General features: G+C 38.7%; 1 protein-coding gene across 1 annotated transcript in view; it reads right to left on the bottom strand.

Annotated features, from left to right (window-relative positions):
• The window catches only part of CCDC93 (coiled-coil domain containing 93), a gene marked incomplete at its 5' end in the record, with an annotated part of 48,187 nt that overhangs the window by 6,799 nt on the left and 25,840 nt on the right, over nucleotides 1-15,548 (bottom strand). Inside the window, 7 exons of the mRNA XM_008946186.1 lie at nucleotides 3,667-3,749; nucleotides 7,660-7,768; nucleotides 8,039-8,110; nucleotides 9,232-9,303; nucleotides 10,593-10,674; nucleotides 11,230-11,303; nucleotides 11,497-11,559. Coding sequence (XP_008944434.1) covers nucleotides 3,667-3,749; nucleotides 7,660-7,768; nucleotides 8,039-8,110; nucleotides 9,232-9,303; nucleotides 10,593-10,674; nucleotides 11,230-11,303; nucleotides 11,497-11,559 — 555 coding nt within the window. The remainder of the gene's footprint in view (nucleotides 1-3,666; nucleotides 3,750-7,659; nucleotides 7,769-8,038; nucleotides 8,111-9,231; nucleotides 9,304-10,592; nucleotides 10,675-11,229; nucleotides 11,304-11,496; nucleotides 11,560-15,548) is intronic.

The following is a 15,548-nucleotide window of genomic DNA, read 5'->3' as shown; positions in this document are numbered from 1 at the left end:
AAAAAAAAATAAAAAAAGGGGGGGGGGGGGGGGGGCGATGGAAGAAGAAGAAAACCAAACAGAGGAAGAAAAAAACCCATATTTGCTTCTGAAACTGGAACCAGTATCTCCACACAATACTGTAAAGACTCCCCAAGCAGTGCAGGAACAGCAGGTGAATTTTTGCACTGCTTTCATTGTGCAGATGAGTTTTACAGGTTGCCAAACAATCATGCATCATTACTTGCTTTGCTTATATGTATTTTACAGGCTGTTAAAAGATAAACTTCTAAGAAGTACAGAATGACATTTCAAATTCATGGCTTTTCTTACAAGATACCAACATTGCACTGAATCAACACAGAAACAGAAATTTGTAACAGTATCACAGAAATATTTTGTTGCTCTCAGTATAAACTCCTCCAGCTAATTAAACTATACAGTGAAACTTTTCTGTATAACCACCTTTGATTTTTTTTCCTTGCTTTCTACATACCGCTGAGAGCACTAAAATTCACCAGTTAGCAATTAATGTGATTCTCTCTCTTGGCTTTGAATGCTTCTTGCAAGTCTCCTGTAGTTAAACGTTCTCCTTTTGAATGAGTATTTCAAAGTGCCCTGTACCAAAGGAACCTGAGCACTGCAAACAGAATCACTTGCCCCACTTGCCCTGATCTCTCCCAAATCTAAAATCTTCCATCTGAATGAGACAGGGATAAGCACACGCATGGCAGACTCTGCAGTTGGTCCTGCCCTTCATTTGAAAAATTAAACATCTGAACAGACTCCAAAGCTGCTGAGATGCTTAAAACCTCCTGTTACTGAGAAGAAAAAAAATTATTGCACGACTCATCAATATTTGCCAAGTCCACATCCCTGCCTCAAGGTACTTCCACTAAACATGAGTTTAAGAATGTAATTACAATTTATACCATAAAACAGTCAAGCCATGAAAAGTAATACTGCACAACTCTTGCATTCTAAGAGTGCTGATGTGTTACATTAAACAATAAAACCTGTATAAACCCCAAATGTCAAAAACAGTATGAAAAAATCAGTTTAAAACCATTTTATAAATAAGCCTTTCACAAAAGATTAAAATATGAACCATATTCACAGAGACCTTTCATGTCAGAACTAATAGCCTTTATAGTCAAAATTCCATTGTATAACAAATCCTGCTATTTTTACTTTAAAACAATTATGCTGAGCGTATTTAATGGAAGAGTAGGGTTTAGGAGGGAAAAAAAAAGGCCATGAAAAAGTGCAAGCATGTTCCAAACATCTTTGTGAGGCACAGATGCCAAAGGCATCTTTTTGACATTAGTAGGACAATATTTACTTGCTGAAACCTTGGTTCCAATATTAAAAGCAACACAAGGAAAACTCTGTATTATATATCTATATCTATATTATACATGTAACAAAGTGAAGACTAGATCAGAATACATTCAGACCTCTCTCTCTTGTGATTGACATCAAGCTAAAGGAAACTCTTGATCAATTTATGTGTCTTCTGAAAATATATCCATGTTAAGTCAAGCTTGGAAATGGCAAGAAAAAAAAAAAAATAAACCACAATCAAAACCCCCCTAAAAGGCATTGAATTATTTGACAAAAGTGCTCCCAATTTATACAGCAATGAAATATATCTGCTCTGTATTCTGTCAGCTGTTTCTCATGTGCCCGTTTCAAAAGCAATCTCTGTATGTTCTTCAAATTTGCAGGCTTGCCCTCAAAAAAATAATAATCTGTATGAAACTGTAATTTAAGGAAAAATTTAAAGCAATATGATTTCTATAGCTGCTACTTAATGTAGTAATTTAAATCTGGTATATTGTTATCTGCAACATATTGTAGTATATATTATGAATACATGTCACCATTTGGAATAAGAAAATAAAAACAGTGAAAGACCAGAGAAAAACAAACCATGTGATAATGTTCTTGCAGCCTTAGGTGGACCATTGGCAGCTATTAAAGCACCCACTCTTGCCCAGGGACATAAGTTTTACAGCTGGGGTTCCTGAATATGCAGCATGACAACTGATACCACATGGTATTGTCATTGGTTGTTTGTAAGAAGTCGATATTTGAAAAACTTCCAAGGCAAATTCTTGATGGTAATTTCAGGAGACTATGAGGTAATTCACAAATTCAAAAGATAATTTATTTGAGATCTTAGGAACCATGAAGTAGAATAATTTTTAGACACAACGTTGTCTCCTGCTAAACTGAAACCTGAAATTAGGTATTTCTAGAGCACGTGACAATCATCACCACAGATTTGGTAAGATCCTGATTTGTACTAATGACTGACCTAACAAAAAACAAAACAACACAACACACACACATATACACACAGATCAATAAAAAAGCCACAAGGCTTAATTCAGCACAGAATTTGAGATGTTTTTACGTGTGTTGTTAAATAACCTAGTCATAAAATTTACATTTAAATTCGTGATGCAGCTTGGATTCAGAAAACTTTCACAGAACAGTATAATACTTCTCTGCAAAAGAAAAGTGCCAGACCTACATGGATACTGCAATCATGCCTTAAAATACTTCTGTCTGGGTAAACTGGGGAAAGTTAAAAGTTTAGAATGGTAGCATGAAAACAGTATTCTGGGTTGTATGTTTTGGCTTTTTTTTTCCATCATCCTGGCCTCCAGAAAATCCATAAGAAGCCCATGTTACATGTTAGCCAAAGGAAAAAGTTATTCTGAGCATATCTCTGAGTGAGTTCTGCACAGAAGCAGAACATCAGTGAGCTTTCCATCAGACTCGGAGCATTTTTAAGGTTACTGACATGAAAACAAGTAAACTATAGTCAGTTTAGAAAAAAGTAGGAGAATCAGGAAGAGATGAGGTTGGTTTTCTCCCCACAGTTAACACGCTTTTATACATGCTGATGTTATTCTCTCCTGAAGGACTGATTGCCACAAGTTCCCTCTGCTGCCCCAACTACCTCTCCTCACAGCTCTGCCACAGGCAGAGCATTGGTTTATAGTTGACCAAAAACAGAAAAAGAGGGTGACTTGGTCCTGTGATAGCAAGACAGAGATATGTGCTAATCAGATATTACTCACGTTGACCAATGGATAATGTTCTTGATTACAAAACTGGAACAAAGCTACCAGCAAAAATGGTGAAACAATAAAATAAACCTCTTGACTGTATTCACAGCCTCCTCTTTTCATGCAGTATGTCTGGGACATTCAGGTTGGACATTAGGAAAAGGTTCTTCACTGAGAGGGTGGTCGATCACTGGACAGGCTCCCAAAGAAGCAGTCACAGCACCGAGCCTGTCAGAGTTCAAGGAGCACCTGGACAATAGATCTTAGTCACAGGGTTTAGTGTTAGGTAGTCCTGTGAGGAGCAGGGAGTTGTTCTCCATGATCCTTATGGATCCCTTCCAACTTGAGTTACTCTATGATTCTGTTTTATGTTTTGTGAACACAGTGAGTAGTCTACACATGCTGTACTAATAGCACTTCTTGTACAACACACACCACTTCCCTCTCAACATTAGGAATATTCCTATGAATCAGTAGTTTCCTTCTTACTTAGAAAGACTGTGAACTTTGCTCTGACATGACTGAACATGGTGAAAGCCAAGGAAAAACTCTTTATCACCTTCTCCACAGACTGAATACTTAGGAAACAGTAATAACATTTTCTTACCTCCTTTTCCAAATATACTTTCTTATCATCCAGTGTATTATAAAGAGTAAAGAACTGCTTCGTTTCTTTGTGAGTTGCTGAGACTGCAAACAAGAAAAGGGTAGAATAATAAAAGAGCATGAGGTGAAATGGAATGTGTTAAAAAACTTCATAGGCTTTATATAATATATTTTCCACTATCAATAATAGAACACACTCTTTAATACACTCTGGAAGAATATTCCCTCTGCATGTAAATCTCCAGCAGGGTTTGCAGCTATCAGATTTTACGAGAACACCACAGCTCGGTGTTTAAATTAAGCCTCAACTGCTGACAGTCCCTTATGCAAACCCATGTTGGCACTATCAGCTGTGCTTCCTCCCCATGCTTTACCCTTACACCAGCTCACAGCTGCTGTGCTGCTAACAGCTGCCCTCAGAGCTCTGCCCATGGTGGTGGAGAGGCACAGGAGCAGCAGGGACAGATAGGGAACAAATATAATCTGATAGTACTGTGTGGAAAAAAGTGCATTATACTGTATATTTGAAGCTACATGTGTGCAAGACGCCCAAGAAAGCTTTTACTGTTTTAAGACTTTTTTTATCTCCTTACAGCTTATTCATTCTGATAGAATTAAATAATACTTTCTGGTTTAGGTGATTAGAGCAGATGTTGGTCATAGGTCAGTGGGGAAGGCAAGGCTCAGATGCAAAATCCCCATGGGCCCACAAGGTGATGACTGGTACTCAAATCTGCCAAGTGTTCATCTATTCTTTAGTTCTTCAGTGCCTAAGGAAACTTAAGATTTGCGATTGCCAAGGAAAGAGTTCAACACAGAAGGGCAACTGGCAAAAATTATTATAGTTAATATATTAAGTACTGTCTAGAATCCTGAACCTGGAAAAAATGTATGGGTTAAAAAAAGATAAACCTGAGTGAAATCATGGTCATTAAACTCTAAAGACTAACAAGTTGCTATCTTAGTTAAAGAAAACCTTTCCTGAACTGACATATTTGACTGAGCTTTTGAATGAAACCATTTATAGACAGCATGACCTCCCTCCCACATCACAACATCACTGAACAGCCAGATTTTTAAAGACATTATGGCTTTTGATTTGTACAGTTCTGTTCTGCAGCTGAAGCCCAACAGCAACTCGCAGCTCAAAGTTGAGTGTTTTGGTGACAGCAGTCCAGCAGTGGCTACTTCTGCAGTAGCAAGATGCTCAGAAGTGAAAAGCTCTCTCACTGCCACAGTATGGTGGTGACATACTCTGCACGTGCTGTAGCCTTGAGACACAAGAATCATAGAATACTTTAGGTTGGAAGGGACCTCCAAGATCATCAAATCCAACCATTGAGCCATTAGGGCTCTAAAGTCCTCTGCTAAAACAGATCAGAATCTGTCAGGGTTAGTAGGGACCACAAGGATCCCCCAGTTCCAACCCTTCTGCCATGAGCAGGGACACCTCCCACTAGATCAGGCTGCCCGGAGCCTCATCCAGCCTGGCCTTCAAGACCCCCAGGGATGAGGCCTCAACCACCTCCCTGGGCAACCCATTCCAGGGTCTCACCACCATTCTCATGGTGAAGAACTTCTTCCTCACCTCCAGCCTGAATCTACCCACTTCCAGCTTTGCCCCATTCCCCCTAGCCCTGTTGTTACTTGATATCCTAAAAAGTCCCTCCCCAGCTCTCTTGTAGGCCCCCCTAAGATACTGGAAGGCCACAATAAGGTCACCTCGGAGCCTTCTCCTCTCCAGACTGAACAGCCCCAACTCTCTCAGTCTGTCCTCATAGGAGAGCTGCTCCAGCCCTTGGATCATTCTCGTGGCCCTTCTCTGGACACACTCCAGCAGGTCCACGTCCCTCTTGTAATGGGGGCTCCAGAACTGGATGCAGTACTCCAGGTGGGGTCTCACCAGAGCAGAGTAGAGGGGGAGAATCCCCTCCCTCAACCTGCTGGCCACACTTCTCTTGATGCAGCCCAGGATCTGCATGCTGAGTACTGGGAGCCTGAAAGCACACAGGAGTGCAGGAAAGCCTGGGACAGGCTGACAAATTAGTGAGGGCTGTTCAGCATGTTCCACAATGATCTCCCAGATGCAGCAATCAGGCTGCTTTTTGGAAAGCTGCACAAACACATAGATCATAAACAGGACTGCTTCAGGTGTGAGTTTCATGAGTTTCATTTTTGCAGGACTGCTGCCAAACAGGAGGCCTCCCCCAAAACATTCCCTTCATGCAGCTCTTCTCTTCCTTGCAGCAGCCCTGGTACTTGCAGATCTTTTATGAGTGGAGTCCACATACCAACTCAGAAGAAAAATTTTCAGGATTTCTACTGGGTTAGGAAATTGTACCAGTTTATGGAGCCTTACAGGCACCCACCAGAGCCTGTGTAAGGTACAACAGAGAAAGAAAAGGAAGGAGGAGCCAATCAGCTCACTGATTCTCTTGAAACTACAGCTTAATGTTTCCAATGGAAGAGGTTCAGGTAGAGCAAAAATAAAGCCTGGAATATAGGAACTTAAAAGCACTCTAGAACAGAACCATAGAATCACTGAGGTTGGAAGGCAGCACTGAAGATTATTTTGTCCAACACCCCTTGGATGAAAGATCAGAAAGCTAGGTTTTGGCATCCCCGAGGACTACCTGTATCTTGCTAAATGAAAAGCCTCTACAAATACCACAGTACACAGGAAGACTTGCTAGAGATTTTCAGCTCATTTTTCCAAAAGCTGAGTCTGTGTAACTCAATTTCCCAGGCATGACTGAGCAGTGTGTTATCCTGAGTTATTAGGCATATTTTGTACTACAGAAAACAAAGCTCCATAAAATCCAAAGCATCTTAAATCTACCTCCAAAGCTTCACAAGTCTCTTTGACCTTAATCCTTCTGTACTTCATATATAAATTAAGCCCCCATCTTCTGTGCAGGCTCTGAATTCACTTAGACACAACAGAGAAAATCTGCAGAAAATTTAATATAAGACAACAAAGTTGTCTTTATAGCTGAATTTGATTAAATAAACTGTGTGGCACATAACAAGCAACCCATGAGGAAGGAAGTACTGGACTTGTACTCACTCAAGAAGTACATCCATTCTGTGCATTGAGTTAGAAAACACTCAAGGAAGACATCACATGACTGTGTCATTAGAGATGCCTCATCAGGGCTAGGAATTTGAATCTAAGTTAGGTAATTTTAGAACTACTTGACCTTCAAGATCCTGGTTCCCACACACACTTAATAAATGCAGAATATCTTTACAACATTAGCTAGCTCTTTATGGTAGAAACTTGTTTAGCTTATGCTAATACACAAGCTACATTAAATATATACCAGTAAGCATACTGGTCTGTTATCAGCTTAATGGAACAACTTTAAAATTGTCATCAGTTTGCTGTGCATGGATAACAGGGAACATGCAAACACATACCTATCCAAAAAGTCAGAGCTCATCTCCCCATTTTATAACTTCTTATAATAAAAAAAAAAAAAATAATTGAAGTCAATTTCTACTATGATCCTACCAAGATACTGCAGGATATTTATAAGTCAAAAATAAAAGAAAACAATCTCTTCAAGAAATTGCCTTTACTTTTTAGTCCTTGACAGTTTGGTTCAGCCTCAGGTATCTCACATCAATTAAAACAATGAAAGCTAATGTTAAGAGCAATTAATTAAACATGACTCAAATTTACAGCAACCTCATTTGTAAATGGCGAGTTAAGGACTTTCCAAACACACTGTTCATCAACCTAAATGACTAAACCTGTTGCAGACAAAAATTACTTTAGAGATCTTGTGCATCCAGTCCTACCCTCAGGAAAATTCTTATAGCCAGCTTATAAAACCTTGAAAATAGGGTGTATAACATGAGTACTAAAAAGACCCTTAAAACACCACAAAATTAGCAAGTGCTGTTGTTACATGCCAAATGCTTAAAAATGCCACTGCCCTCCTTTCAGGGCTTTAGCCTTCAGCAGGTTGTTCCTGCTCAATATACATACCCTGACTGTAAAGTTCAATAAATCTCTTCTGATACTGTGTTAGCTCAGCTCGGCTGGGTACTTCATCAATCTTGCGTTGTAAAATGGCTATTTCTCTGTTTCTTCGTGCCTGAATAGAAAGTTAGGAGGGGAGAAAACAAAGCCTCTTCTTGTTCTCTTCTTAAAATGGATGAAGCCCCCCCAGCAGTATTTTGTTATCAAATAATTAATTTTTAAAAAAAAAGCAGCATTGGCTGAGGCTCAATTTTCTTTTTTTTTGTAATTGATTTGTGACAGAAAGGCTTTTTAAAATTAGAACAACAAAAAGAAGTATTAGAAGTTACAAGATAAGAAAAATGTCAGTAATTTTGTACAAGTAAATGTAGAAGGAGTTACTCACCAATAACAGACGGATCTTTTGAAGTTTCTCTTTCTCACTTTTGTACTGCTGTTCTATAATCTTATTCGCCTCCTAGAATTTGAGAAGCCAAAACAGTTGTGTATTACAGGAACGTATGAGAGCTGCAGTGCAAAAATGGGCAGACTGGGTTTGTTTTCTGTATTTGTATATCTTCCATTTAACAGCTCCCACACTAACCCCACCATTTTCTATTATTAACAATGATTCATAACCTGCATTAAAATCTGACATTTTTGAATGTAAATAAGTGCACTTTTCCAGCTTTTAAGCCTTTGCTAATTTAGTTTTTCAGGTTTGTCAATAGTTTTTCCACTGCTTTACAACAGTCACACTTTAAAAGAAGCCATGTATTGGGAGATTGCCCGTACTCCTTGACTTACTGTTTATACCTGGATTCAGTGGTGGGGTTAAGGATAAACATGACCCAGTACAGAACATAAACCCTTAGATAGGTATTCTCTTCATTCTCTTCATTGTGGACTTCAAGATATTTTTTTCTTGTTTAAAATTTTAATATTTAGGTTTACATTTTAATTTTTTCATGCTGTGTTCAGAAGGACAGCAGCATGACAGAACCTGTAATCTACCTCATTTCAGAGGCATAAATGTATCAAATGTTTACCCACTGAGAATCTAAGCCATTGAAGCTTTTCCTTTCCTGTTCATTCATTATTCATTGCCATCAGTCTGGATGCACTTGTGTTAAAGCCCAACTTCTGACAGCTGCTTGCGGCAGGCAATGTACTGAGCCACTGAAAACTTGTGCTTTCATCCTTCAAATAAATCCACTTTTTAAGGGAAAAAAACCCAGCCCAAACAAACATGCTTTCTCAGGAAGACCTGTCTTTGTCAGAGGTATGCACTGCTCTTAACATCCAGAGTCTTCTCTAGTACTACAAAGAAAGAAGTAAAAGGCACAAAAGCATCCAGGAGTTAGCCCCAAGGATTCTGCAAGAATAATGGAAAATACTTCAGCTATTTTCAGTCTACTCTATTTCTATTATTAGTCTGAACTATGGTTTTACCAGTGGGGGAGAAGAGAATTTTTCAGAGATAGCAACAGATACTTTAATGCTTATGAGAATGTCCCAAAAGCCAGAAGGACCTAAACCAACATCTTAAAACACAAACTAAAAATAAAAACTTTCAGATGTTTAGACATTTGCTATTACCTGTTCTTCCCCATTTTCCACTGCCTCAGCTTTCAAATTCTCAATATTTTGTTGAAGCCTCTCCATTTCTTCCTTTAAAACAACAACAAAAAATTATTTTGGTTTTAACTGAGAGCTGTGCTCTTAACAGAGGAGAGCAGGAAGCTTGACAACATATACCTCTAACAAAATTGTGGAGCTGACCACACTCTAAATTCATAAGATTAAACTGCATCCCCTGCTTAAGGGTAAGCATTCATTATTACTCATTACATAAAAACCATCTGCTTTTATCAAACAAAAGAACAGATTTATTTATTACAAACATACTAGATCCAGCTAAGACAGCCAATGAGTGACATGGAAGCTGAAAGTGAGAAAGCAAAGGACTGTTACAATAGCATCAGCATAACATGGGACTGCAACATCCAGCATTTGTAAAAAAGGAATGAACCTAAAATTACTTGCAAGGTAGTTTCTGTTACAATCCTTCTGAGCTTCCCAAAAGAGTGTGTACAGGAAAATGAGGTTCCTGTACTCATTCAATTCCTCAGGGCACTATTTCCTTCTACCTCTTTTAATTCTATTAAATCCCATCCGCTGCTGTTTAAGTAGAAGAAGATGAAAGCAACTCTGTCCAAAGATTTCTACAGAGTCCATAAACACAGCAGTAAAGAGCACAGCAGAACATAGCAATTAAGCAGTAAAACTGAAACATGCTCTGAGAACAATAACTTCATCTGTCTTGTCTCTTCTGGGGGCTTGCTCCAAAGCTAGGGGCCTTCATGAAGCCCTTCTCTTTGGCACTGCACCTCTACTCAGGTCACTGTTGGCTGCATTGTCCAAGAAGAGACAAACCATTTCAGGCTGTGAATAGCACCGGTGGGCATCTAGTACTGAGCTCAGTCTCAAACTTGCTCTTTAGTGCTCCCTGTCAACTCTCCCCAAGCTGCTCTCAGTAGAATGATAATAGGCATAAGAAGGGCCACAGCTGTCACCAGTACAAGGCTGGTCTGGAATTAGGTGTCTAGGAATGGCCCTGCAGTAAAGAGTCCCAGGCACAACAGAACACTGAAGGGGACACTAATTCAGGTGCCTTGGTCACCCTCCTCAGGCCTCCCTGCCTTGGAGCAGAAGGACCAGTCCTTCTGGTTAACCCAGTTCCAACCTTCTTGGCAGATATGACACACTGCAGAACTAGACAACTGTCCATAACTGTGCTGCAAATCAAGCTGGTGGCAATATAAGCCTGGAAATATCAGTACATGGGGGCGAGGGGTGCAGATGACAGACAGGGACACAGCACAGCAGCGAATCAGGAAGAAGTATAATGTGTATTAACCAAGTTTTAAATTAATCCTTTCATGAAAACTAAAACTTACCCTACAATGTGCTTTGAACTCTTGCTCCTGGCTTTTTAGATTTTCATTCATGGCCACCAGTGCTCGCAGACTCTGTAACATGCTAAATTTGAAAACCCAGAAATCCACATTAGATTTTTAGTTTCTAACTTAAACAGATGGAGAACTAAAACATATTAGAACAAGTGTAGTTCTAAATACATTTCCAATTAAATCTGTGTAAATTAAAAACCCAAATATCACCACTGATATAGCAAGGTCAAAATAAAAATGTTGCATTACAGTGAGTATTTTGCTGGTTTTGCTATGTTCTGGCCTCTGACTTGTGGAAGTTTTGAAAGAGACTTGTGTTTAATTTATGCGACACGAAGGCTTGAAACAGGAAGAAAATAAATCAAGGGGGCTTCATCTACTTGCCAATGTGTCTAGGGTTCTTCTGCTTTAAACAATTATTTTCAACTACAGATTGATACTTTTCATTCAGACTGAGTACTATGGTAATATTTTCCTGTCTTTGGAAAGCAAGTTGGAGAACTATTTAATTTTTAAATTTCAGTTATTTGTTTATGTTGGCAAAGCAAGAAACATGGAACGAGTCTTTTTAAAACCATCATTTAAAAAAAAAAAAAATTCAAAGGTCTCAAAGGAAGAAACTTACCTAGAATCTGCTTGAGATTCTATTGTTTCTAAGGCTGCCAATTCCTTGTCCAGCTTTTCACTGTAACTCTTAACCTAAGGGTTGCAATTAATAAGAAATTGAAATACAGTTCCACATGAAATGACCCCTGGTACTTAGCTTCCCCACACCATGGGATCAATGAGTTAAGCTGTCAAGCACCTTCCTCAGTTAATACATCCCCCTACACAGAACTTCTCAAAAAGGATTCAGCTGGAATCAGTACAGAGGAAAACAAAGACACATTACCTCAGTTAATGTCTTTTTTGCTTCTGCACATTTTGTCTGCAGATCAGTACATTTAGCTTGCAACTATTATGAAAGAGAAAGAAAAGAGTTTGATTCAATATTCATGCTAATTACATCTGTAATGGAGAATGGCAATATTTGAGCTGTTAATAAAGGTTGTCCATTAAAGAATAGGCCAACCATCACAAACACTGTCTTATTATCAATTCTGAGAGCATCTGACTGCAAGAATTCCGAGTATTAAATTGACAACAGCAAACATTTTCCACCTGACCTTCTGGATATGTTTAGGTCCTAGAATAAAAAGCAGCTTTTACAAAATGCCAACAGAATTACTATTCTGTGCGTCTGTGTGTCTCTGCTAAACTGGTCTAAGTCATTTGGCCTGGTTACACTGACCTAGTTCCATGCTAGGCTAAGAAGAGAGCCCCATTTGGTACTTCCCCAGCAAGTCAGGGTGATTCAAGACTTGCATAAAAGCACCACTGTGGAGAGCTTAGCCACAGAGTGGCTAGCAACAAAGGGACATGATAAAGGGCAGCTGATTGAAGTTTAGTAAAACAAACTCCAAGTCAAGATAACCCGGGGTGCAACTGTTGTAGGATAATGGGATGAGTAAAAGGAACTGGAACACTAAGATAAAGAACTGCTAACCGCAAGACTAAACACAAAAGATAAACATAAGAGGGTTTGACATGTGATCTGTAACCAATGATGAGCTTCACTTTTGCAATATGTATGAGCTAATTAAGAACAATATAAAAGATGCCTTCTGATTTTCAATAAACGAGGCTTTCCGATCATTATAGAATGGTGTCTGTCTCCCGCTTATTCTCCGTCACACCACAGCACCATGCCACAGCCATGCCTATACCAAACACACAAGCTGGTTTATGATTTTCTTTTGTGTAACTATGGAAAGTTGAATAAGAAGACAGTTAACAAACCACCACTGGACATTTCACTTGTCAAAAATTCAGAAAAGCCAATTGTAGAAGAACATCCTTTAAAGTCCTTTTGTTTAAAGATAGTTTACAAATAGTAACAACAAAAATGGGACACAGGTTACAAATAAATAAATGCATGTTTGGGTTTCTGTTCCACTTCTTTTCATGCTGATTTAGTTTGCTATTCACAACATGGAGCTGTGACTCAACACTCTACTGAACCCTTTTCACAGCTGAATTTATAGAAAGAAAGCTTTTGAACTGTTTTTCATATTTTTATCCAGTAATTCACCAGTAGACTGAATTCTAATTAGCTGGAAAAAAAAAAAATTAAGCCTGAAGTCCACATCTTATGAAAATTGACATAAAGACTAAAGAACTATTTGTTATGAGAACTCTTGCTTAAACTTACTGCAGTATTGAAGCCAGAACTTCACAAGCATGTTTTAAAAAGGAGGTCTTGACTGTTACTTATCTCAAAAGCTGTCTTTGTCAAGTGGCAAAAAGAATCCAGTCAGGAAATTTTTTACTAAAGTGATAAAAGGATTATATTTGGCTTATAGCTGTCAGTACTTTTTCCCCCCCATATAAAAGAATACCACTGAGACTGTTACGTACTGGAAATAAGCAACACAGAATTAAAGGGCCCTCCACTGTTAAAATGGCAAATAGCATGGTAATGACTTTAGAAAATATTTAAAGTTTTCCAATGGATTATGAAGTTTTCTTGGCAAAGAAGCAAAAATCTGTAATGCAGTAAGAACTCCAGTAATTCTGTGTGGTTTACAACCATACTTCCTCCCCACCCCAAACTGCTTTCTTCTCAGCAGTGCACGGAAATCAAGCAAATACAGTCATTCATATCCTAGGGAAACAGGTCAAGGAAATTACTTGCACCAGGCATGAAAATCTAATCCACTCAACATGTATCTAGTTACAGGAATATTCTGTATGATTAATTCCATAGCCCCACTATGCTATAATTCTCTAAAATATATGAGCCATCTGCTACGGAAATATTCTTTTGAACATTTCAGTCATTGAGACTGTTTACAGACACTGGCAAATCCTTTCTGCTTTCCAGATTGTAAGAGAATAACACAGAATAGCTGCAAAAGCCACCCACAACTGCCAAGCTCCTTTACCAGCCTTTCTTACTGCTTAGCGAAGCAAGGAAGATCAAGGAAACAGCATGGCTGGAGAACTGTGCTAGCACACATTTTGAGTTTTTGAAACTTGAGCTAGATGTTGCAGTTTCCCAATGCCACTCTTATTACACAATTGTACTTAGGCTATCCTCCCAAAAATTCAGCTTGAGCTAACTGCCTGCAAGAGCACAGCCCCTTCTCACAAGGCAAGGGCTGTGGTGCAGCGTTTGGACACGTACACAGAGGTCAAACTGAGCGTGCCTCCAGGACACACCTATACTACCTGCAGGAAATCTGCACATGGATGCAAGCTGGTGGACACAAAATCCATCCAAAAACCATAGAACAGTACTAGAACATCCTTAAACCCGAGCAACCCCCCCCCCACTATAACAGAGCAGTGCTAAACCATTGCCAGGCATAGCAACAAACTTCTTACCCAGGAGAGGTGTGCAGCTCGCTGCTCAGAGCATGCTGAGGGAGCCTGTACCTGTCTGCAGCCTACAGCACACATGCAGCACACCTGTATCTCCCTTCAGATGCCCCTTTGCCATTTAAAGGAAGAGTTGAAGTGTCACAGAAACATACTGCAACGACTTAGGATACACTGAACACCCTCTTCTTTTCCCTCCACTTCTGAAATTCCAAAGATCTCACTCTGCAATTTGCTTGTACTTCAGGAAAAGAACTCAAACCACCATGGGAATTCACACAGGGCTCAACTGTCTGCAAGCCCATATTATGATTTTGAAAGCCTGACACTTTAACCTGCATTTAAATGCTTGATATTGCCATTATCTTTTTACTACTTCATCACCTTGTCAAGTTACCCAATTTATGTTTGACATAAACGGGTATGGACAATTCCTATTACCAAAGTGCTACAAGAATACAAATTGAAGTAAAAAAAAAAAGTTTATTTAATTTCAGTATGTCATAATATCATAATTACAATATATCATAATACCTTCTAATATTTCACTCTGGAATGGAGAGAAATTGTGACGGGCATGACTTACATTCAACATACAGTGGAAAAAAATAATTGTACTGTTACTGACTATGAAAGAAAGTTATTTTTAATAGATGGAGCATGCCAGGGGGCAACAAACAGAAATGCCTTGGTTTAAGAATTAAATTAGTTCAGCATGTTCCAAAGGACATGCATTCTAATATTTACTGCTTAAACCAATGTCAGCCTATATTTTAAAACCCTTTTTTTGTGCAAAGTAAATTAAGAAGAACCTGAATCAGTTCTTCATGAAGCTTTTTGTTAAAGCTGGAAAAAAAATAAAAGAAAGAAACAAAGAACAGGATAAGCAATTAGTCCTTCCAACTTTTTGTGCCCAAGTTCTATTTCTATAGGGTTTTTTTAAAACTTAGTATTACTTGAACGTTAGTCAAAAACTTCAAAAAATTCTTCAGATCATATCCTTCACTGAAGAGAGATTTAGGTATTGAAAGCATAAATATCCTTTAAATAAAAGACTATTGCACTGTTAGAGACTATTCTAGTCTAATTTTAAAAATAAATAATTAAAATTTAAAAAGTCAGGTGTTGTAAGCTGTGGAGAAAGGTTTAAAATCTAGTGCTCCCATAGTTACACCATAGTAGGTAATGCTTTCAAAGCTACCATCCTTTTACCTCTGCTGTTTATAAGTTTGAACGCATCACTGCCTCATAAAACATGCCATACAGACACCCATCTTTTGGGGCCCCTGTACCCACAACATTTAATAGGTATAATCAATTAAGATGTAAGGCATTAAGATAAGAGCAGAGCAAAACAAAAAACAGGTGAAGGCTGCTGGAGCAGCACTGGACTTAACAGTGTAGCAATGAATCAATGACAGAAGTCATCAGCAATAGCTTTTCCTCAAGTACTACTTGGTTTTTGGCAAGCTCTTCCAATTACTGATTTTGATGCAGTGTGTTTTCATAAGATTCTGCAAGCTA

The sequence above is a fragment of the Merops nubicus genome, unplaced genomic scaffold, assembly GCF_000691845.1.
Source record: "Merops nubicus isolate BGI_N331 unplaced genomic scaffold, ASM69184v1 scaffold36368, whole genome shotgun sequence".
Classification (NCBI taxonomy): Eukaryota; Metazoa; Chordata; class Aves; order Coraciiformes; family Meropidae; genus Merops; species Merops nubicus.
The sequence above is the reverse complement of the archived record's forward strand: the minus strand, read 5'-3'. Positions and strand labels throughout refer to the sequence as shown.